The sequence below is a fragment of the Phycodurus eques genome, chromosome 13 (assembly GCF_024500275.1).
Source record: "Phycodurus eques isolate BA_2022a chromosome 13, UOR_Pequ_1.1, whole genome shotgun sequence".
In the NCBI taxonomy this organism is placed as follows: Eukaryota; Metazoa; Chordata; class Actinopteri; order Syngnathiformes; family Syngnathidae; genus Phycodurus; species Phycodurus eques.
In genome coordinates this window covers 17,373,554-17,397,819 of record NC_084537.1, presented here as the reverse complement: position 1 = coordinate 17,397,819, position 24,266 = coordinate 17,373,554, and the positions used below count along the sequence as shown (strand labels likewise).

Genomic DNA, 24,266 nt, shown 5'->3' with positions numbered 1-24,266 from the left:
TTTGGTATTTTCTAAAATGTTTGTCATAACATTTGTTCTACTTCATTTGAATATTTTTCACTTTTTTCCTCTGATTTGTGTATATTTCATCAAATATTTTTTGTATTTTATATCTTATTATGTCTGCATTTTCCTTTTTCTAGTATTTTCTATTGGGCATAGTTTACTAAAGCATCACAATATGATGTTTGAAAACATTTTCCTGAACTGCCCATCCAAAACCAATTTTAGCATGGACTGAAACTGCTGTTTTACCTCAGCATTTGTTCGCTGAAGCCCTTCAGAGACACGTGGTTCGGGTCGGAGGTTTTGGACTCGTACACGCTACAGAAAGCCCCCCCCAAAAAATGTTAACTTTAATTGAGGAACATAAGAGAGATTCTTGCCATTTGTCAAAATGATTAAGCCTTACGTGTCCGACATGCAGATTTCAACATAGAGGCATTTGTTGCTCGTTTCCTTCCTGTAGCTATTGATGGCCCACGCCACCTCGTGGCTAGTCCAGGTCTCAGTCAACATGATGATGTTGTCCGCCTGAGGGAGCAAAGTTTGTGACAAAGATAATTGTAACATTGATGTGACGTGAACAAACACTTTTAAACCTGCATAACATGGCCGGGCCTTTTAGTCTGACTATTGCCTATTGATGGATGTTTTAATGTTTTCAGAACAGTCTCCTTTTTTAGAAAAAGTCTCTATTATGAGAATAAAGTTGTCTTTTTTTTTTTTAAGAAAACATAACATTTCGACAAAGTCACTCAGACACTCCGGAGACCAATTTGTATACAAGCCATTATAAAAAGTCACTTTCATATAATGCGTCCCCTTCAATCTAATTGGAGTGAACATCTGACAGCTTGACAAACCAACAAACCTTGTTTTTCTGGAGGACCCTGTGGAAGCAAGCGCTTAATTGGTGCCTGTTGTCCCTCGTCTCGTTTCTCAATGCCTGTGAGGACAGCCAACGGCTCAGTCAGTCTGTGTCATATTTATTAATATTTGCGCATCTTCTATGCATTTGTTATACCTTGATTTGCCGGATAACGCTCCGCACGTTCTCCAAAAGCAAATCAGACTCCAGCTGCGCCTCTGCGTATTGGTAATAGTCCAGCAAGCAGACGTGGGCATCCTCGCAACTGCTGGCGATCATCAGTGAGAGCAGAACAGTAACCTCCAACATCTGAAAATAATCACTAAAGGTCACTTTAAGAGGACAAATGACGGTAAATTGACTTTATTATTAAAGAAGAAAAGTCAATGTTCCCGGAATCAAATGGTATTTTATGAGAAGATAGCTGTACTATTACAAGAATAGAATCAGTTACAACAAAGTAGCATTTTTTGTAATAAGTCAGAATATTACAATAAATGACTATTTTTTTATTTTTATTTTTTTTTTAAAGAAAGTCAACATTCCAACATTACAAGATGATGACAGCAGTTTTAAATTTAAAAAAAAAAAAAAAAAAAGCACTTTTTTTTTTTTTTTTTTTTTTTTTTATGGCTGATAACAAAAAATTATCTTACAGAAGGAGAGAGCTTGTCCTCCTCACGCTTTCTCTTCTTCCTTTTATCTTCCTCTTCCACCTCCTCTCCCTCATCCTCACTGTGGTCCGGGTCGGGTGGAAGGCAGAAGTCCAGCTGTTTGTTCAAGGCGCGTCTGTCATTCACGTTGATGTTGATCATGATGACAGTGCGTCCTGGCAGGGGCGGGATATTGTAGCGGCAGGAAATCTGGACCGCCGTCTCCAAAGCTTGCCGGTAACGCTCCAGCACGCCGACTGTGTACTCTCTCTGACTGCGCACCATTTCATAATAATAGACCTTTAATACATTTTCAATGACTAATATTTTCATAGCAAATGTAAATGTGTAAATAAATTAAAATGCATACAGTATAAACATCCCCAAAATAAGATACAGTGGTGCCGTGAGATAAAAATGACTGGAGGTTGGGGACTACTGCTTTAAACAAGATATTTGAACACAAATGGTGAAGCAACACGCGTTGACTGACATAATACTCACAGGAATCTATTCTTTATCCTCTACGAAATATGACTAATACTACTGCAGCTTACTGTGTCAGTCGCAAACCGCTTCGTGTATCGCTCTAGTTCTGTATTATATTGCCCCCAGGTGGCGCACACACCAGAAGGAGCAGCACAATGTCCCCATTGACTTAAAGCAAAAATGTGTAAAAAAAGTGTTCATTCTATTGAATTATATCATTACTGTATGTTTTTATAAATTACAATATTATAGACTGCTATTTTTCTTTTTTGCTGGAGGCTGGAATGAATTAATGACATTTCCGTTCATTTTTACTGGTGAAAGATGATTGAAGAGTATTCTGATTTACAAGAGTGGTCACAGAATGAATTACACTCTAATCTCAAGTAGACTTTACGCCGATCTGATCGGCGTTATCGGTATCGGCCGATAATTAGCATTTTATGATCGGCTGATATGTCATAATTCGCCGATCCGGTCAATGACGTCATCGATCGGCTCCGCGTCTTCTTCGCTTATGAATCCAAAAGCTAGTTTATTTTGAGCCAGGTCACGTGTCTTGTGCCGCAGTACTGTAACTATCTGACGGCCAGTAAAGCTTTTTCAATCTTGTCGGTGAAAAAACACGCCGTCGGTGCGGAACTATTTTGCAGTGTCTCAGACAAACAAGACGTAACTTATTTGCAGTCTGTGCACAACTGAAGTACGTCGGCGGGAACGTCATCTAAATGCTTCAACAACAAATTTGATCGAGGACCTGAAGAACGTACACGAGGAGCATGCCGCGTTCAAGCAATGCAGCATGGGGGGGGAAGTCACACGGACAAACTCTGGACAACACCCGCCCAGAAAATGGATAGATGGATGGATGCTCTATCTTGTGATTGGATCGGTGATCTTTTTTTTTTTTATATATATATATAAACTTGCTGATCGTGATCGGCCCCAAAAATCCTGATTGTGTAAAACCAAATCTCAAGGCACCACTATTAAAAAATAATGTACACAATTATTTTTACATTATTATTATTAAATCCACATAGCAAATACCAGTTATTTATCTATTTAATAATTGACATTTAAACAACAAATAATTAGAAATAAATAGTATTTGAATACTATTCTAGTTAGCATAGCACTTGTTGTCATACTTGGCCTTGGAGAGTTGATCCTTCTTCATGCGGTATATCCGGTAGACAAAGGGCACGCCGAGCGCCACCCGCAGTCGCTTCCTGCTGGCTGTCTCCCAGTCCAGGCGGCGGAAGCGCTTGCTCTTTGGGAGCTGCTCGAGGATATTCTTCAGGATCACTTGGTTGCCAGGGGCCTTTTGTGGCGATGCTGTGTGTGGGGGGCGGGGGGCTATATTATATGCCAGACGTGTGTGCTGTGTGTGTATAGTAGATATGTATGATACATCAAATCATGAAAAAAAAATTCTTAGGCCACTGTTGTTTCTTCAATTTCTTTTTCATTTGAATGCCTGCATGGTACCACTAAAGAAATATTACCTGAAGAATACATAAGCTTAATTGTATTATTAAATATGATTTGGGTTATTATCAAGAAAACCATGGAAAATGGCTGGCTATCAGCTTGAACTCTTTTGAGCTATTTTCCTTGTCATCATTATAGGTGTCCAAACAAATGTACCTTTAGTTGTACCAGGCATTCAAAAGGACCATGAAACTGAATAAACAAGGGTGGTGTAATGTTTTTCCCATGATTATATTAATGCATTTATATTTTTCTATACACTGTGCGTAGGCCGTCATCCTCTATTGGTGGTGGGCGGGGGGCCGTATATGCGCATATGTGCGCCACGCATGGCACAGAGTACCAATTTAGAATGAGGAAGGAGAGAGCCAATGATTGCTGCAATGACAGCACTCGAAATCTGACCAGTCAGAGGGATGCGTCATGCAACGGTGCCCAGCTGGCACTTTGTAGAGCAACAAATACAGTTTTCCCATTTGTTCCAGTGTTCCAACTCCACATTCTCCAGTTTCTGCAGTGTTTACTTCCAGTCCAGTTTTATGCCAGTCTATAGTTGACTGCAGTGTTTAACTCAACAATTTGCTTTGCTGCTGTATTATTTTCCACCGTCTCCACTTAGCTTGGTTTTAACGCACAGTGCCACAGTCGTTTAATAGCGTGTCTCGGTTTTCGCAGTCTCCAGCTGTACCGGACGTGGAAAATAGACCGCCTCAAACCAAGGAGGAGCAGAGACGGGAAGGCACAGTGGAAAACTGCCACAATAGTGCTGCATTCTCTGCTGCCCCTTTGTGGTCATGAAAAATAAAAATATGATGACTCACCAAGAATGCGAAGCTCCATGATGACTTTGTAGGCAGACAGGAACCGGAAGGGAAACTGACGGCTCTGAAGAACCGCTTTCTGTCAACAAAATATAATAGCTTATTGTTAGCTATATGTACATGAACGCAAGGATCAAACTTTTAGTGCAAAGATGATGACAAAGGCGAGCGTCTCACCTTATTAGTGAGCCTGCTGAGGATCTTCTTGTGATGCGCTGTACTAATACCCTGATTGATCATGTTCCTCAGGTTCCTCAGCATAGCCATGAAGGGCAGAGATTTATTGTCTGGACACAAGACATGCACTTGTTATCTTATATTAAGTAAGTAGCTATATATAAATAGCTATAAAAGGAGCAAATTGTTTCTTCAGGATCCAAATTGTAATTTGGATCAAAATAAACAACACCATAGAGATTTGCCACATGACAGCGACATAAGCACCTGGGCAATTTAAATTGTTATAAAATCTGATTCAGATCCAGATCAAACTTGTTGGACACTGCACATGCTGATCCTGTATAATCTTAATATTAGATAATAGACTGATTGTTTTCCTTAAAAAACAACAAAATAAAAATATGTTAATCTGGGAGATTTTTATTAAAGTGTACCAATGAGTTTCTCCCAGGTGGCGGCCTTGTTGCCCTCCAGACTAAGCAGACGTTCCCATGTCTCGGCATCCTTGAGCTTCATCCTTTGACCCGCCCTCTCCCGCTCCCAGTTGCCCTTCAGTCCGCTGTGATTGAACGCTTTTGGGTCGGCTGGATACCTGCGAACAGGAAAAAGGAGAAGATGAAGACATCGGGCCCCCTTTGTGTCACTCTGCCTCATTTGCATAATTCTGCAGTGTTGATCTTACTTTCGTCCCAGGATGGCCATGACGTGCTCGGCTGGTTCTTTGATGTGCAGCCTCCTGATCATCTTCTTCATGTTGAACTCGTTTTGCTTTTTGTCCACAGTCTTTTTGGGCTCTACCTGTAGCTACACGTACACACAAGTCACCATTATTCACCCTTAAAATGGATGTTGCGGATTAACATTAAACTTGTATTGACTATTGATTTTTTTTCCCCCACTTACATATTTCTGCAGAATTGATGAGTCAGATCGCAGCAGGTTGGCCCACTTTTGCAGATCCTCGCTGCTTGGTTTCTGCAGAAAATGAAAGCGATTAAGAGAATACAAGGTGTTTATTTGAAGTACTGATTTGAGAGGAGGCCTTTAGAACGACAGCAATATTAGCAATAATTTATAAAAGGTGTGGTATGCATTAGAGCTGAGGCTCACCATATTTGTAAATATACAGTGGGATTATCTGTGCCCGATGAATCCAGCTAAATGTAATTGTTCCCATAAGAAACCCACAACATGACCATAAGACGCAGTGACAGTAAATACCATACCTTGTTCTTGCGCTTGTTGCGGTTGCTCTTACAACGGTGCTTACGTGTGTTGTACTTGGCCAGCTGATACTCTGTAAACTGCTTGAACTTGTCGGCCATGGCCTTTTTCAGGCACATGGGCAGCGAGCGGCTGAAGCACTGCAAGTAGATTCAAAGAGTAAAATGGGATGGAGGTCAGCCATGACAGAAGGGGGCGGGGCTGATATGTTATGACAGGATTGTGGTCAACATACCGTACTGTAGATGCGCACCACCTCAAGCCAGTCGGATGGTAGCTGAACAGTGGCGCAGAAATAGCGGCGCACGTGCGACTTGGTGGTCGGGTGATTGGCGGCCAGGGCCAGCAGGAAGTTGGCGGCGATGCGAATGTTCAATTCTTGTCTTGTGTATAGTGCCACCTAGATTGAGTGAAGCACATAAATGACACAGAAAGCGGGTTATACACATACCGATAACCGGGACTAATTGGACCCCCAAGTCTCCTTTTCAGATCCAAGTAAACAAAGGCCTGATTATTGGATGTCGCTAAAGATGATCATCTATTGAATAAGTACTGTATACATGTACCATACACCACTTTGTTATTCCCACCTATGGGATTGGAGTGGAACATTAATGTGGACATGTTTGGGATTGCACTCTGCTGATTTACTCAGGGGCAGACCTTTTATAAACGTGTCAACATGCATGTGGTGACGTGTGACACTTTGTATTAGTGTCATTTGTTTTGTTTTTTCCCTCCTGTACCTTGAGAACAAATTGGGGGTCGGACACGGCAATGTCCTTCACCAGGTTGGTGATTGTGGGCCACACGCTCTTCTCAGAGTCCCAGTCCTTCTGACCTGGGGCGGTGCTCTTGTTGACCAGGGAGAGGCACACGGCATTCAGCAGGAGATACTGAGGGCGTAAAAAGTAGCAGGTTGAAAAAATATTAAGATGAACATATTGGGACAGTAACGCACGTGACTAGTGTTTTGCCTTGTAACCAGCAATTCTGGGTTTGAATTTCAGCTGTTCATATATTCATATTTAACATCTTTCAGTACGGAACCTCTGGTACGTAACAATAGGCGTCCCCCGTGGAACACGTTAAGTAAGCGGCAGCAAGTATAACTGCCTTGCGCTCTGGCCCCTCTTCTGCTCTCAACAAATACAGTGCAGCTCAGCTTCTGGCTAGCAACCATCATGGCGAGCAAAAGCAACTTCTAGCTGCATTTGAACAGCCTCTACTGGGCTCTTCAGATGGATCCATAGCAATAACAAATGTAAATGTGTTTGTAGCAAAATAATTCACACTGTTCAAACTGTTACTGTTGTCTGCAGCTTTGATTTCCTAAAATGACGGCCACATTCGGTATTTCCTCTTTACCTTCTTATTCTTTAGCTCATCTTCGATCTGCTGCTTGTCACGGACCACCTCTGCAAATTCCTCCTCTCTCTTGACCACAGTTTGCTCTTTCTCCTGGTGCTCTGGTACGCGCATCTCCATGGATGTGGGAGCAAACGCACCCTCCTCAGATGACATTTGATCATCCTCGTCTGAATAGATCTGAAGTGGAAAACACCCAAAAAATAATAATACTCGGTCGGCACTGTTGATCAATTGTTGGTCCTCCATACACAGTGATGAAAGTGACTGAACTGGACAATCTTAAAGTGAGGAAACTGCAAAGAAATAATTTGATAATGGGGCAAATACTTTTTCAGGGTACTGTACTTGTGAATTTTGCCATTCAGCTACTTAGAGAATAGAAAATTGTGCAAGAAGTACTGAAACACTGAACAGCTGGACATGTGCATTCACACATTTAGAGACAGTCAAACTAAGTTCATCTCTTGAAGTTATAATGCATTTTAGGTTCATCCTGAACCCCAATATCCCAAACATGTTTGTGATACGTATGAGAGAGAGAGAGAAGAGATGATGTTCACTTACAACGCTTGTTTCTTCAAAAGAGCATGGCTGTGCTTCCGATATTTCCTCTCCGACTTCATCATCCAGCTTCTGCTCTCCTTCTCGTGGAAGGAAAGAAGGTGGCTGGGAAAAGCGAGAGAGGAGAGCATCGCCGCATAAAGAGGTGGTGAGGAGAGGGTGGGCAGAGGATGGTGTCAAAGAGGCGAGACGGGAGGAGTTCAGAAGCGTGTTGTTGGTGCTGAGGAGCGGCGACGAGACGGAGGACGAGGAGGAGAGGAGGAGGGAGGAGGAGGTGGCGGTCAGGCCGGAGGGCTGGAGGTTGGTGCTCTGTAACGAGGAGGACGTCTGCACCAGGAGCTTGTTCTCCAGACAGGGCGGGATGTAGTTGGAGGACAAGCTACTGCCGCTCGTGGAAGAGGCAATGTTGGTTTGCAAATCCAGCGCCCTCATGCCTGAAAGGTGATAAATCAATCAATTGGACAAAACATGGCAGACAGATGAGGTGGTTTAGCATTCCTCACTTGTACAAACTGAAGACAAAAGAGAAGGGCGTGTTGATAACGTCAGGGAGAGACATCCATAAAGTGGGAACAAAGTCTGCGAAAGCTTGGCTCAAACACACTTGAACAAGATCCAATGCAAAGACTAAATCATATTAAAACGTCTCCACAGTGGTGGGAGGTAATTGAATATTTGTACTTCCAACCCCAATCATTGAGTAGATTTTAAATTAAACATTGAGACATGTATACATCAAAATCAACTATTTGAAGTATTTTTATACCTTGAAAACACAACATTTAAGTAACATTTAACCAATATACTGAGCCATATATTAAAAGAAGTAATATAAAAGTCCTCAAGTCATTTTAGGATGCTTTCCCTCCTGTTTCGGAATACGTTTAAATTAAAGTTTATTTACTTTTTTGGGCGCTTCAAAAATAGCTTAAACTGGTTAAACATGAAGAGGGAAACAACAAGCAAACACTGCGTTGTATTGCTAATTTGCTCTGGCGGCGGCTTTGCAGTGAGCAAGCAGCCAGTTCGTATGAAGACAAACTCAAGAGCAAAATTATCGAGAATATTCTAATAAAGCGCACCTGTTTTATTTGAACGTGTGCTGTCAGCGTCTTCTGTCCCGCTGTGTCGTTCGTTCGCAAAGATAGTTCAATCTGGCGAGACACAAACTTGTCTACTTTTCCTGTAAATACCCTAATGCAACCCAGCTGCTTCTATCAAGGGCGCTGATTGGCTGACGTCGGCCAGCTGTTTCTCTCGAAGGCGCCGATTGGCCGGGGTGACGTATCTGTTAATATACCCGCGCGTTGATTGGTAGACAGTGGGCCCATTTTTACCGTAATTCCTGACCTCCGCGCACCCCTAGGTTCTGAAAATCACCTCAAATAGCGTTAAATAAAAACGATGATTTTGAATGGGGGAGCTGAAATAACTGTATATATAGACAAGAGGAGGCAATGACTTCAAATTAGGTGTTTATTGGTTGAAATGGCAAAGTCGTCGCGAAACAGGGTGGCGTTACCGTAACAGTTTGGAGACAGTTCAAAGCAGGAAACGAGGGCGCTCTATTTCCGCTGCAGCAACGAGAACCACTACGTCATAAAAGAAAGGAAAATGTGGACTGGAAGGGCAAACTAAGGCCAGGACAAGAAACGCGAGTCCAGCTTAAGTCGCTCCTCGACATCTGTTGCCAGGCAGCTGCTGGCGGTTGTCGTTTTCCAGTCGAGTCCGCCGCGGTAGAAAGGGTCGAGTCGACGTCGTTGTCGGCGTGTTGCAAACGTTCCATAGCTCGGCTAGCCAAGCTCCATTAGCGATGGGCACGAGAGCGAGTCGCCTCCAGGAAGACCCGGTGGTGTCGTCCACTCTCGGGAAGGATGGCACTGCCAAGCGGGATTCGTACCGGCGACCCCGCTGCGCCAGGCCCACGAGCCTCATGGTGGACTTCTCGGGCAGTTTCGAGGACACCGAAGTAAACCGGAGCCGTTCGGAGGAGGGGAGCGACTCTGACCTAGGGCAGCATGGCGCGAGCGCCGACGGAAGCCCGGCCGACCACCACGGCATCCCGGCAAGCATGAACCAGGCGTCCCCGGCGGACGACAACCACAGCGAGGGCAAGGCGGAGGAGGACGGCAGCACGAGCCCGGAGGCTCCAGCCAACGCCGAACACCAGCCCGGGGAGGAAACGGGCCGCACGCCCCACCGCACTTTCTCCGAGCGGCTGCCCGGAAATCGGCACAACGGGGGCCGCAGCGTCGGCGCCAGGTCGGCCAGGGTCCGGGGCACTCACCAGCGGCCGGTGTCTGAGGCTTGGATCGGCCTGTACCGCGTCAACAACCGCCATGGCAGTAAGTCGAGACGAGACGTGACCACTCAACATTCCAATGTCCTGTTTAACTCAAATAAATATAAATACGACGCTGACGTCACGACTGATTTGATTGACAGTTCGCATCGGTTTTAAGAATAGTACCTAGTCGACGCCACTTTCATCACATTAGTGTGGACCTTTGATTGATTTTAGACTTACCAGTGTGTTAAGTGAAGGAAAATTGTTGAAGTCTTTAAACTGAAACTGTAAATGCCATAAATGTATTTTTTATGGGACAGTGTTTAAGAAGGAGCTCAAAACATTCATGAGAACTGTCTGTGTTTTTTCATCACGTTTCACAGGTTCGTGCAGAAACTAGGCTTTACGCGATCTGGATTTTCGGGGCCGATCAGCGAGTTAGAAAAAAAACAAAAAACGATAACCGATCACCACTCCGATCGCAAGATGGAGCAATGTGTCTATTTAATTGACTTGTTCATTTACTGTATTATACTTGTGTACTGTATACTGAGTATCTTCAAAAATATCTTGCCAGGTCATGTATTCTAATCAGTCAGGTCAAGCCAACATTACAACATGACAGAAATAATGGGTGCTAACTTACTGTAATTTAATTACTTAACACACATACCGAAACTATAGAGCATGATTTGACAGAACCCCGGTACAACTGTTAGTGCAAGCACTAGCTTGTTAGGCTACATTACGTTTTGTTGCCTGCTTGCGAAGCGTATCATATCAAAAGTATGTGAACATGCCTCAAGCAAGCCTTGAATTAAAGTCCTCTCCCAAGCACCAGTGACCACCAGCACACGTTTTCCCCCTTTTTGTTCTTATAATACACACGATGCGATTCATTGTTGTTGCCCTGGTAACGAGTGTACCCGGACGCGTTTGAGTTGCCAAGGTAAAGCCCAGTGATCGTAAAAGATGCAGTGGTATCGGAATACAAGGTTTTATTGCAGTAGTCTGACATAGTGCAATCGTGAAAGACCAAATTTGTGTTGTCTGTCTCAGACGTGTTGCCTGTCCCACACCGCTGACATGTTTTTTTATCATAACTTTATTGGCTGTCAGATATTTACAGTACTACGTCAAAAGACACGCGACAAGGCTAAAAATAAAACAGCTTTTGGATTCAAATATACTCTACACGACGGCAACGTGGAGTAAATGTCTTTTGCGGAGCCTATCAATGACGTCGTTGATCGGATCGGCGAATTATGACATTAAAGCCGATCGGCCTAAAATGCTAATTATCTGCCGATACCGATCAGGCCGATCAGATCGGTGTAAAGTCTAGCAGAAACATGAAAAAAAAATTCTGTGTACATATTTATATGAGACAGTGGAGCTGGTGTTCACAGGGGAGTTTGAAACCGTCCCGAGAACTGGCCATGTTTCCACCACATTTTGCACAGAAACAGGCACCTGTCAGTTTTTGAAGGGTCCTGGGGGATTTTGAAACTGTAAAGGTATAAAACAGCTCAAGAATCATCATGCACACTAAAATGACTCATTGTGGCTAGGCCTGTCACGATAATTACTATGTTACTTGTACTTATTGTTCGATAAATAAAATGAACACGTTAGTTTTTCCGGACTTGATAAATTGTTGTGGTGAGCCAGTAGAGTTGGATGGCTGTGTCATTAGCTGTTCGTGGGCTGATGGAACGCCGGTGGACCAGTACCGTCTTGACGATATTTGCTCCAGCCAATATTCCACAGCTTTCTCCATGTGCAGCATGTAGAAGCGGCTCAGAAAATGGATGGATGGATTCCTCAGCATTTATATTTGTTAGGCTTCCACAAAGAATGTTCAATGTGGGGAAAAAAGCACTTCTGGCTGCCGTCTTGCTCGCTGTCCCTAATCAAGTGGCCGGCCTCACAGATATATAAAAAAAAAAAAAAAACGGCTTGCTACTTGAAATCACCACGAAAGGAAATAAGAAGATAATTTTATGTCGATGTAGTTTGCTTTGCTTAAAGAAGATGGTAAAATGTCAATGATTGTCTCGCTTGTAGTTTTGACCAAAGAATGAGTGGGCTGTAGTGAGCTAACTTTATCTATGCTAGCTATGCATTAGTTGATGAGTCCATATTGAACTCAAGTATTGACGTCGATGAATACCCCTTTAATAATACAATTCAACTTGTTTGGCGAAATGTGTGCCTTTGAGTGAATCGTAAATAATAATTTGCCGTAGAGCTCAACACACCGGAAGAGGCGGGCCAGGATCAGTCCTTAAAACCGGAAGTTAAACTCATAACCGCCGTTGATTACAGCGAACGTCAACATATATTTGATTGACAGGTGAAGGGCTCGTCTTCAGCGAACCAACCACAGTCTTGCAGTTTGAGGGTGGGTCGTACTTTCCATAATTTCAGAGGCATAAAAAACAACAATATTATCGTTTTAGTTTTTGGGAAAATAAAATACATTTGTCACAGTCAAGCAGTAAGACTGTTGTCCAACAATGTGTAAAACTGAAACAGATTTGAGGAACTTGCATTCTTCTGCAGATCATCTCGTGCATTTATGATGAGGGGAGTCATCTGAGGCCGTATTGTGTAAACTGAGCTTCTGGCGTAAGGAATGGAATGACATGCAGGACCACCCTCCCATCATGTCTCAGGGCCGTGAGGACAGTTGTCACATCGGAGGCCTGGAAACTGAAAGAGAATGCGGTTGACGTGTGTCTTCGAAGAAAGCCAGCTTTCACTTACAGCAGAGCCAGGTGGTGGCACTAGACGGGACGAATCACCATCGGGTGTTTGGTCTTTTCCTGGGCAGGCCCTCCAGCCAATGTGAAGGGGAAATGGGGTCAGGAGGAAATGCTGGCGTGGGAGAATGTAGGTCTGGAGGGAACGCTTTGGACCATCTGCGTCGTGCACATAACGGCGGAACTTGCCGTTTAAAAAAAAAAATTAAAAAAAAAAACTCAAGCGATCCTCTTTCACACAAAGAGCCTGCAAAATAGCCACATCACAATTATAACCGATAATTTGGCTCGGGCTCCAACTATCAAATATTTTTAGAATCTAGTGTTCTACTGATTATCCAATTGAGTAATCGGATACAAAATGATTTTCCATTATTAAGTACAATATCATACATGTGAGTGAGGGGCAGGCATATTTGTGCCTTTGGGTTGGCCATCCTCACATTCTACAGTAGCATCTATCTGACTGAATGTGTAATGGCGTTAAAAGGTGGGGCCTGGTGAGTGACGCTGGTGTCAGCGAATGAAAGTGCAGAGTTGGCTGGCTGTTAACTGGCTAATCCGTCAGCCAGTTTGCGTGTTGGGTGACTGCATGAGTTGTGGCCATCGGCTGCTCGTGTATGAATGTTGTTTTCATACGGTTTGTTCAAACAAGGGATTGAAAGTGTAGACTGTTTCTATCATTGACCACTTGCGGGGGTATTACAATACGCTATTAACTAGGAATGGCAGGCTATGTTAAATAAACTAACATTGGTACTAGGGCTGCGACAACTAATCGATAATATTAAATTGACAAGTGTTGGCAAAGAATTTCATTATTCATTCGTTGTCGTGCGGTTATTACGTTGTTCACGCGATGCACTGTCTTGTAAAATGCCGCAGAAAAGCGGTGTGTGTTGGAAGTACTTTATAACCGTGTAGAGTGGAGCTGGTGTTTTTATTGTATTTTTCTTACATGGCTAAGCCAGAGAGTCATCCAAAGCAGGGGTGTCAAACTGAGTGCAGTTCAGTGGAAAAATGATCCCTTTGAGGCTTCGAGGCATTTTTCTTCAACCTTTTTTTTAATTGAGGTATTCGATTAGTCGTTGCAGCTGTCTGGCATTGAGATTTTTACCTTTCACATGTAACCCAGGGAAGAACCTGCGCTTTCACACAGCGATACAGCATCCTGAAATCAGATTATTAGAAGACGTCAGCGTCTGGACTACATGTAAAATAGTTTCCTGACGGCGCTAAAAGGGAAAGTGAGTGTCTGGTGTTAAACTTCACACCCTGCCTTTCTGGCATTCCCCTACACACAGGCAACGTCTGGCCTCCTTTACATCCCAAGGCTGTGCTCTCGCAAAAAAATTGGCATCAGATTTGTAGCAGAAAGTCAGGATATTTCCACAACTGTTTATGCTTTTACAAAGCCTTGCAATCAGATGATATTGCACCTGGTGTGACGAATGAAATAAAATAGTTCTCCATCAACGACATTTGCTTTTGACGCAACTGGGCAGGCAGAGCGAGTGTGGGGTGTTTAACGTCGCACCCTTCTCCCGCCTCTCTGGGATTACCAAACACCGAAGCAACATCTCGCCTTTGCTGCAGAGATCCTGCAAAATGTTACGCATCTGAGTCCTAACAGAAGGGTGTTGTCACACTACCAGAATTCCGACTTGGATACGACAGTGCTGTGAAAAAGTATTGGCCCCCTTTTCGAATGCTTATATTTTTGCAGAGTTTCCACACTTTAAGATCATCAAACAAATGTAAATATCAGAGAAATATAACCTAAGTGACCTTAAAATGCTGTTTTAAAATGATTTAATTTAAGGGGGGTAAGAAAAGTTACCTGGCTCTGTGTGGGAAAAGTAATTTCCCTCCTTGTTTGATCATCTTAAACATTAAAGTGGCACTAAACGGGCTCAGAAAATGTACTGTAAATTCGACACACCACAGAGAAGAGTAATGTTAACAAGCCTTTCCAATTTGAGTGAATTAAAAAAAACTGCAACTAATTGTATGTTTAAAAAAAAAAAAAAAAAAAAAAAAAGGTTTCAAAACTAATAAGGGCCACCACTCAGCTCTCAGACGCTGCTGACGTGTTGAATGGATGTGCCAAAAAGAATCAAACATACTGAGAAGGTCATAGCTTATACGTTGTAAAATCACGTTCGGTGGCGTCAACTTAACCTCTTTGTTGGTGACACAATGTCACTGACGAACACGGCACCTGACAAAAGCGGGGACGGTAGGAGGAAGCCCAGGTAGTTAGACAGTCGGCACTGCCTAATTCACTAGTATCAAGTTACCCACGAAGCCATGTAGTCTCTGAAAGTTTACAAAACTATCCGTCGTAAAATGCGCATTGCAGAGTTGGCTGGTGTTGTTGATGTTCAACTCGCCATTTGCATGTGGCTTTAAAAAGACAATGCATTTCTTTTTTTAAAATTATTTCCTCATTTTTTTGTGATCTTAAAAAAACCTTGCCAAGCTGTTCTGTAAATAGGGGCATCCAGCGAAGACGCATTTTCACGGTGTAGCCATCGTTGGCTTGCAAACTGCACGCTGGAGTGTTAAATGGGCCTTGGTATGGAAGCTAAGCACAGCTAACTCACAACTGAGCAGCAGAGCCAAACCAAATGACGTCACTTTGTACTTATATAGTGGGCGAGGGAACTTGCGCTAGAAGGTACACGGCCCGGGGGCTGTGTTTTAGTCCCGCCCACATCATCAGGAAAATTCAAACGGTGAGAAAGATGTTTAAGCTATAGCTCAACAATTCAGAATCAGAATCATCTTTATTTGCCAAGTGCACTATATTGTTATGGCTTTGCATGTTGTCAGCACTTCAAAAACATTTTAATGTATTTAGAAACAAAACACGGATTTCTGCTTAGAGCCTCTTCAAAGTGTGGAAACCATGCAAAAATATTTTAATTTGAAAACAAGGCCAATAGTTTTTCACAGCACTGTATATTTGCATAAATTACATCTGATACTGAAATGATAGGGCAAAAAAAATAGTCAAAGCAGTGGAGTTATCGTTGACAAAACATGGAACTTGAAATCCTTCACCTCAAAGATAAAAGGTCTAGAAGATATGAAACAAAGATCTTGCATATCTTTGCCTTTTACAAAGAACGCAGTGAAGGTTAAGTAATGCTGCAACTATTGATGTACCGTTTACTAGTATCAGTGCTGATACTGTACGTCTGTACTCCGAGTCTCGGACTCGAAGAAATGTGCCGATACTATGCCACTGATACTTCAAGGTCAAGAAAGATTCCTTATTTTTATTTTAAGCTGACTCCAAATTCTGCTCTGCAAAATGGAGGAACTATGCTCCGCCAGCCCACGAGTAGCAGCAACAAACCGTCCAGCAAGCAGCAAGTTTCTTAATCTCTGTTGCGGACCTCTGTTACGAAGCCTCGTGAAGTGCTGCACATCTAATGAAAAGAAGTTGTCCTTTGACAGTTTTATTTTAGAACTTTGCTATTCTCAAGAAGCAGTCCTGTATTTATTTGTACTAACTTTATTTTGTAGTTAACCCACAGAGGTAACATGGCATCCATATTCCTACTTGTATGTTCTTCTTTGTCTCTTATCTGCTGTATGTACTGCTTTTGTTTAGTTTTCACACCCCACATAACTGAACTACCTTGTGATACAGGCTACATTTTGAGTGAGATGTGTGGCAAGACTGTTAGGAAAAACATGCAGTTGAAAGAGTATGCCAGTCATGACGAGTTGCTACTCTAAAACGTTTTTTGAGTGAAACTCATGCCATCTTCAAGGAAAATTTGTGTTTGCTGTTTTTGAAGAATATTTAATAAAAAAAAATAAAACATACTTTCATCAGAATTGAGAGCCATAATGGCATTATCGGGTATATGTACTCTGTTACGGCTCTGATGCGACCTCCAAAGGAAGTAAAATGCCATGTCAACGTTGTCTCTGCCGTTCCGTGTCGTTGCTGTTTAATTCTGAAAAACAATGTGTGGAAAAAGTCCTTTTACAGTCAGCGTGTAAGGGGCTATTGGCAACTACCGTGACTCACAAAACGCACCACATCCATCATGTGTCTACGTATGTGTGCAGATATCCGCTGTCCTTTCTGCTCCAAGCTATTCCCGGGAGGTCGCATCGAGGATCACCTGTTGAGCTGCCTCACGTCGCCGCCGCTTCCCTACAACAGTAAGTCTGCGTGTGCTTCCTAAATCCCCTCGCCAATAAGAATCATTGATGACAATGTGTGTGTGTGTCCAGCGGATGTGCTGAGCAAAGACAGCGGCGAGTGCTCCATCTGTCTGGAGGATCTGGTGCAGGGCGAGACCATTGCCAGGCTGGCGTGCCTCTGCGTCTACCACAAGAGGTAATGACCTGCACTTGACTTGTAACTATAATCGATATCACACGCGCGCACGCATGGCGCCTTAGCTAAGACCGCCGAGGTAATCAGATATGTTGCTGCTCTGTTAAAGTAAGTCAAGGTTGCCCCGCTTCAAAATACAACACCCACTAGACGTTTCGTTCGGTACAATCTAATGAGAGCCAATACAATTATAATGCTGACTTGTACGATTGACAGTCAGGTGTGGTTTCATTCATTAGAACATGCTGTATGCTTTATGGCTCGTTCGTTGAAATTGTTTGAAATTCAGGAATCTAAAAGTAAAATGTACAAACAATTGTCAAAAATATTTATTTAAAAAATTTAATATTTTAAAATATTTTACATTAAAAAAAAATTTACTTTGGAATTCCAACATTTTCAGTGAGTGACCCATAAAGCGTGAAATGTTCAATTGAATTCAACTCAAACTAAACAAACAAAATGAGAAAATAATTGTGAAAAATATTTATTAAAAAACATGTAATCGAAAATTGTTTTACGTTTTTATTTTAAAACCAATAGACTATAGAATTAGTGTTTTTACATTTTATTTTTAAGATTACCAATAAAATATACAAAACCATTTTTTCTGAGGTCATGAATTTAAAAAAACAAATTTTTACTTTAGTAACTGTTCAAAATTGACCAGTATAAATTCCCCCATATTTAATTCAAACTTATTTTCTTTTTCTTTACTGATCGGCTCGGAAGAATCACTTTGTCTTTTTAACTGCCTTGAAAGTGTGAGGCATGTGGAGTCCATTTTGAGTTAGTTGGCTAGTGTCGTTTCTTTTTTATTTTTATTTTTTTATTTTTTTTATTTTTTTATTTTTTAATACAACAAACTAAAAAAAAATAATAATAATGTTTGAAGGGTTCCGTTTCAGCTAGATGTTTGCAAACAATTTTTTGGCAGATTGTAAAAGTGTTAGCTTTGTTTTTATCTGGACTTGGTGAGCTTTTAGTAGGCCACCTGTCATTGGAGCACAGGAAATGTTTACGTGGTTAGGCAACGCACATGTGCACATCAGGCGTGGTTACGTCACGGGTCTGACATCAGTTGCGTGCAGATGCGATGTTTCCACGCAAGTCTTGTTAAGTTCCTTCTTTGAGAAAGCACATGTTGAGAGGTGTGGTCCCTTTTTGGCTCCTCACGCTGAAATACAGACGAAATGCAGATACACCCAGCAGACCGCTGGCGTTTGGAACCTGGCCATGGCTCTCTCTATCGCTGTCTCACAAGTTTCAATTCCAGTCACTCAAATGTACACAGACTGTCTATCACTTTCTTTCTCAAATTCTCATCGTCACTCACTATCAATCTCTGTCCCGTTTTCGGTCTCGCTTAACTCACTTTGTCACTCTGGCTCGCTGTAAATCGCTCGCCATCACTCAAATTCTGTCGCTCATTTTCAGTCTGTCACTCCCTGGCGCTCGCGCCCGTTCTCACTCAGGCCACTCTTCATTTCTGTCGCCACCTCACGGCGTCTCACACATGCACACACTCGGCCACTAAGACCCTCGCTCGTGTGGAAATGAGACGGTCGAGGAGATATTTTGGGAAATAATCAAGTTTTACTGTTTGAACCTAATTTGAAGGCGTTTTTTGACCCGATTTTCTATAGACTGTATCACGATTTAGTCAGGTTGAAGTGGCCGTTCCAACGAGACTCAGTATTTTGACAGGCGGCCGTTTTGGGCAAATCTTGTCACGATGCTAATAACACGCTCTCTCGCTCGGTCACGCTTACTGACTGACAACTTCACACTCAGTCTCTGTCACGCTCACACTTTCGCTTGCTGTGGAAAAGAAGTCCATTGATAGGAATGAAGCGAGAAGATAATGATCTGCACGTCCACGAATGTGTTCTACTGAGCTGACCGTGCAATACTCGTACGGCCCTCCGTTTAGTTTCAAATGTGATATCGTTTGTCCTTGCGCCGCAAATGAGTCATTTCGTCGCTGGGTGAAATGTAGTCCAACGAACGGCGTAGCTTGAATGGAATCGCTGCGAGCAAACGCGCTAACCCGCCTTGACGAGCTCCCGTGTGGCCGCAGCTGCATCGACGCGTGGGCCAAGGTGAAGCCCTGCTGCCCCGAGCACCCCTCGGACTGACTCCCAGGTCACATGACTTCCCCCGCGACGACTCAGGTAGGCTCAATGATTTTTGTCGATGGTTTACGACGGTACCTTGACTTCCGAGGAGATTTGTGACGATTAATCTATTAGCAAATTCATCGATACCCATTTTTGATAATCGGTGAATGGTCGAGAGACCTTGTTTAACTTCAAATTGTCCAAATCCTCGGGCTTTAAGCCTCTCAACAGTAAGTAGTTATAATTATTCAGTTAATGAAACTGTAAATATTAATAATTACATTTATTTTTTTTAGAATAAAGCAGATCTTTGTTTCATCAAAATAAGACATTTGCAAACATCTTTTAATTTGAGGAGTTAATAGATGCCACAAGATGGTGTCATAGGGCAACTGTTTGTCTTAATGAAGTTCCTCAACTCACTTCAACAGTTCTGTGGCACCAAGTTGCCACCAGATGGAACAGCAAATTGGTGAATTCTGAGAATAGGTACGGGGAAAAAACGGTCAATTTGCAAATGCCCAACCGTGAATGTCGGGGTTCACTGTCGAGTTCTATTTGACTTTAATAAAATTGCATAGCCCCACAAATTGCTGTGTTTTGGAGGGTGGGGGGGACTGGGGCAGATTAATGGCGTTTCCATGAGGAAAAACAAAGTCAAGGTACGGCTCTGTCCTACTTGCCGATGTCGTGTTTTCCTGTCAGCCTCACCTCGCCACTTTTCTCCTTCTCGTTTTTGTTTTTCTTCTTCTTGGCTCCTCACAGGAGACCACATGCCAACACTTTCTCCTTATGGAAGATGTCCGTCAATCCATAAGGAAGCTCCCCGCGGCGTGGACCTCCTCCTATTGGTCCGGACCATTTCACCACAAACTGTCGAATTCCAAACAACCGAAAAGGACGACGGTGGCTACTTTTTGGTTTTAACTCCTCGCTTGCTGGGCGTCTGATGACGTAATCGCCCCGTAAGGAGGCGGGACGGTCGCCTCCTGTGTAGCCGGCGCTTTGATGGAGGCGGGGTCGGGTTTCTTCGTCACCGGCTGTTTAAGTGTTAACATTTTTAAGAGGGGTTAGTTGGTTAGTGCGCTGTTCCGCGCTGGTGTTTGCACCCATTTGAGCACTTTTTTTGTCCCTCGAGGCTTTTTTTTTTTTTTCTTTCCTCATTCAGTTTGCTTTCGAGCGTTGGACTGGAGATGATGCCGAGTGAGTGTTTATTGTGAATTACCTGCAATTCTTTGTTGGTTTTGTTACATCATGTTACATGTGGCAACGGTACTGCTTTTTGAAGCCCATCATCATCTTCCCGACCCCAACCCCCCACCCCCGGATCTCTGGAATCCACTCTTTTTTTCGCCGTTTCAGCCTTAAAGGGACGGCGCTACCTTTTTGTAATTATGGTATTTTAAAGTATGATATCATAACGACCGTGATTATATAGCTTGACGTATGACTTTCTTTTCAAGCCTTCGTGTGTGTGTGTGTGTGCTGCCTTTGCTTGTTCGCCGTTTTTTTTGGGGGGGGGGGGCACTTTAGAAGCCGTCAGAAATCAAAGAATTAAAAACGACTGATGTAGGAAGTATTTTTATTTTTTCTCCCCCCCCAATCATCCCCATTTGGTTTGGAAAGCCGTTGGAGCATTTATTCAATCCTCTTGATATCCAGCTTAAGTCCACGTACTAGTAGGCTCTGTTTTTCCCCACGAATAGTGCCAATTTTGGCTTACTAGACCGCATTACAAATAAATGCTGAAACATCTTGCCATAAAGCTGTTTGAGCATTTATTCCATATCCAAATGTCCATGTACTAGTATGCGCCACACTAGTAAGACAGTTCAGCACATTAGTAGAATGACTAGACAACACTAGTAGAAATACTTTTACTAGTAACGTTCCCCCCCCCCCCCCCCCCCCCCCCCCACTACTTTCGCCTTTTTTGGCCTACAAGTACGCAGCAGGATTAAATATGAATAAATGCCCGAATGGCTTTTCATAAAGTTGTTTGAGCATTTATTTGAACCAGTCATTCTACTAGTGCGCTATATGACTTACTAGTGAGGACAAAGAACGTACTAGTACATGAATATGGAATAAATGCTCAAGCGGCTTTCCATTTTCCTGTCCCTGCTGAGGTGCTACAACTCGTCCTGCCACTAGGGGGCAGCCCTGTGCATGTTTAAAAAGAAGAAGAAATAAGAATAATGCCAAATTGTTGTGTGTGTGTGTGTAGATGCTCATTCGGTGTTACGTTTGTTGTGGTGATAATTTATGACGTGTACTCTTGAGGTGCGTGCGTGTGTGTGTGTGTGTGTGTGTGTGTGTGTGTTCAATAAAGTGGGCGGACAGCCCTCATTTAATTCCCTCTCAAGCCGCTTGGTGCAATACCTCAAATTTTTACCAATGCTAACTCGCAAAGCTCTCTGTGTGTGTGTGTGTGTGTGTGTGTGTGTCTGTGTGCGTGTGTGTGCGCACGCGCGCGCGAGTGCCTGTGTGTCCTCAACCAGGGATGGGATTTTGTATAAATAGACCCCACCCCAGATCTGTTCCCCCGCGTGCGTCCCTGTCAGACGCCACAGCTTTCATCCATCATATAACGGACGGACAATCTGGAAAGGGAGGGGGGAGGGGGGGAATAAAAACAAATACAGCAGAGGTGTCATTTTATTTATTGAATTGTAAATATGTAATGCAATTACAAAAACAAAAGGAAACGGCTGGTCTTTGTTGGATATACTGTTTCTAATGCTCCAATCTTTTGTATGTCTCAAATTGTTTTTATATGTATTTTTTACAATAAATGTGTGAAGAAGAGAGCTCGTATCCTGTGTTGCATTTACATGTCTTTTTTTTTTTTTTTTTTTTAATATAAATATTTTAAAGTCTTTCAGCAGTGCCTCCTGAAAGACAGGAGGCACTGCTGGAGTTTGTTTTTAAAGAAGTATGTTTTAAGTTTGTTATTGAATATGTTTTATGTTCAATTGCCACATGTCGGTACATCTATAAAATAAAAGTTAGAATATGGTAAAAAAAGGAGTTTATTTCCGTATGCATACCTTTTTATATAGAGTCATTAAACACATGGGAAACTACTTTTCCAAAATAGGCTAATTTCTTCCGAATTTCTACATTCAAATAATTTCTGTTATTTCTTGTTTGTTACATAATCTAGTTTCTAGAGAGTGAATTTGGGGTTTTTGTTTGTTGTAAGCGACAGTCATCAAAATTATTTGCACACGTTTTTAAAAAAAAAAAAAAAAAAAAAATTATATTTTGCTGTGTGTGTAGTGCATCTGAGTTTTACTTTTTGAATTGAAGTACCTAATTAATTAAGCTTTTAAGTGACACTATTCTAATTTATTGAGATGTAGGTGTAAAGCACTTTGTTTCAAAATTGCTTTCGCAATTAATTTCGTTAAGCCAATTATTGTATATTTTTCAGTGGAAGTAATAATTTCTATTTGTTTTTTATTTTTAAGAAACAAAGGTAGGTTTTCCCAGAGAAGTCTTTTTTTAATTTTTTTTTTTATAAAAGTCAGATTTCTCAGAGGGAACAAAACAAATTTAGAAAAAAATGTTTTACTTCTACAGGTACATGTCATATTTTGAGTGAAATGTACCCAGTTTGTAGGTTTCCCCCCCACCCACATTTTTCTTAATCCAGGTTATTCAAAGGGAATAAATGTTTTTTTTTTTTTTATCTTTACCTCTCTTTTTGTTTTTTTTCCCCCCTTCCCTCAGTGGGAGAAAGTGTCAGATTTTCTGAGGGGGGCACACCACATCATTCTGAGAAAAGGTTTGTTCTTAAAAAAAAAAAAAAAAAAAAAAAGTTGTACCTTTACAGTATAAAGTTGTATTTTAGTCAACGTAAAAAAAAAGTTTTGTCACGTAAAAACTGCTTGAAGATTTAGCTTTGCTGTGAATCATTCAAGTCTTATCTGGAAGGATTGTGGTGATGCATCAAGAGTGTGACCTTGATACGATGAAGGTCGCGTCCTTTATGGCTACAGCGGCATCATGTCTGTGTGCATGCATCGGCGGGGGGCGGGGTGGGGGTCTCGCTCTGCTAAATAATTGAACAGCAGCGGTGGGCTCCTCTCTGTGCGGATGCGATGAAGAGCGGCATTGGCAGCTCCCAGCATGCAACTGTGCTGCCTGAATAATTTATGGTGGTAACATAAGATTGCAAAGGGGCAAACTCGCATGAATATTTTGACGGCTGCTGCTTGATTTTCAGCAACGCCGTTGTTTTTGCCAACTGCACACCTTAACCTGTAAAATTTATATAACCTTCACTCCAATCTTCAATCCTCCCATAACTTTATTATCTATTTAACCTCTACCTGAAACTCTACTACTTTGGATCTAAAACTTCTGCCTGAAAAAGTACTTGACTCTCCAAGTACCATCAAAATGACCAACATTAAAATTACAGTAGCATGGTGAGTAAGTTGTTTTTTGTTTTTGTTTGTTTTTTTGGGGGGTGTGGGTATTTTTCATTAAAAAATGAAAAATATTTTTTCATTTTTTTATAAAATGAAAAAATAAAACGTTTTTTTTTTTTCTTAGGAAAAAAATGTACGGTAATATTTCTCGAAGTCCTATTTTTGAAAAAAAAGTTGTATTTTTCCCAAGAAAGTTATTTTCCCATGAATACTGTTTTGTTTTTGTTTTTTTCCCCCCACTTCTTAAAACAAAAATTCTTGAAAATGTTTCATTTCTTTCTGAAAGAAATATCTTTTTTTCCTTTTTTTTTTTTGTTTTCTCTTAACCCGAACCTATAAAACCAATTGAACCCTACCATAACCCTAACCTGTAACCCATGCTAACCCAGACCCTGTCTTTACTCTAACCCTAATCTTGTGTGTGTGTGCATGTGACCCTGATGCTGCGTGACGTGTAAAGAGGATTTAGCTTCCCGGATGACACAATCTTGTTGTTGTTATTCACCCTGTGTGTCTGGTGTTGGGAGCTGTAATTACACAGCATTTGTAAGGAAAGACAATGTGAGGCGGTGCTGTTGTAAATACACATTCATGTTTAATGACATTTAATAGACTATGTACATGA

General features: G+C 42.1%; 2 protein-coding genes across 3 annotated transcripts in view; one reads left to right on the top strand and one right to left on the bottom strand.

The window, feature by feature from the left end:
* Positions 1–8,859, bottom strand: part of tep1 (telomerase-associated protein 1) — a 34,550-nt gene extending 25,691 nt beyond the window's left edge. For both annotated transcript variants that reach the window (XM_061694100.1, XM_061694101.1), the window contains exons 1-17: positions 8,750–8,859; positions 7,671–8,101; positions 7,104–7,283; positions 6,482–6,631; positions 5,968–6,132; positions 5,735–5,872; positions 5,412–5,483; positions 5,191–5,312; positions 4,943–5,100; positions 4,506–4,615; positions 4,329–4,407; positions 3,165–3,351; positions 1,528–1,798; positions 1,028–1,180; positions 875–949; positions 413–534; positions 256–324 (exon numbers count right to left, since the gene is read on the bottom strand). In XM_061694100.1, coding sequence (XP_061550084.1) covers positions 256–324; positions 413–534; positions 875–949; positions 1,028–1,180; positions 1,528–1,798; positions 3,165–3,351; positions 4,329–4,407; positions 4,506–4,615; positions 4,943–5,100; positions 5,191–5,312; positions 5,412–5,483; positions 5,735–5,872; positions 5,968–6,132; positions 6,482–6,631; positions 7,104–7,283; positions 7,671–8,099 — 2,480 coding nt within the window. In that variant the 5' untranslated portion in view covers positions 8,100–8,101; positions 8,750–8,859. The remainder of the gene's footprint in view (positions 1–255; positions 325–412; positions 535–874; positions 950–1,027; positions 1,181–1,527; positions 1,799–3,164; positions 3,352–4,328; positions 4,408–4,505; positions 4,616–4,942; positions 5,101–5,190; positions 5,313–5,411; positions 5,484–5,734; positions 5,873–5,967; positions 6,133–6,481; positions 6,632–7,103; positions 7,284–7,670; positions 8,102–8,749) is intronic.
* Positions 8,860–9,231: 372 nt separating this feature from the next.
* Positions 9,232–20,354, top strand: zgc:66427 (uncharacterized protein LOC406256 homolog). The gene is made up of 5 exons (XM_061694833.1): positions 9,232–10,012; positions 16,809–16,904; positions 16,977–17,082; positions 19,163–19,256; positions 19,968–20,354. Exons 1-4 carry the CDS (start codon positions 9,481–9,483, stop codon positions 19,218–19,220), a joined length of 792 nt encoding a protein of 263 aa, XP_061550817.1. The 5' UTR covers positions 9,232–9,480; the 3' UTR covers positions 19,221–19,256; positions 19,968–20,354.
* The last annotated feature ends 3,912 nt before the right edge of the window (positions 20,355–24,266 follow it).

What these genes read in the sequence shown, in the direction of transcription:
- zgc:66427 (XM_061694833.1), top strand. Translation starts at nt 9,481, where the DNA reads ATGGGCACGAGAGCGAGTCGCCTCCAGGAAGACCCGGTGGTGTCGTCC. An exon ending in GCCGCCGCTTCCCTACAACA is followed by an intron (nt 16,905 to 16,976) that starts GTAAGTCTGCGT and finishes GTGTGTGTCCAG; the next exon opens with CGGATGTGCTGAGCAAAGAC. An exon ending in CTCTGCGTCTACCACAAGAG is followed by an intron (nt 17,083 to 19,162) that starts GTAATGACCTGC and finishes GTGTGGCCGCAG; the next exon opens with CTGCATCGACGCGTGGGCCA.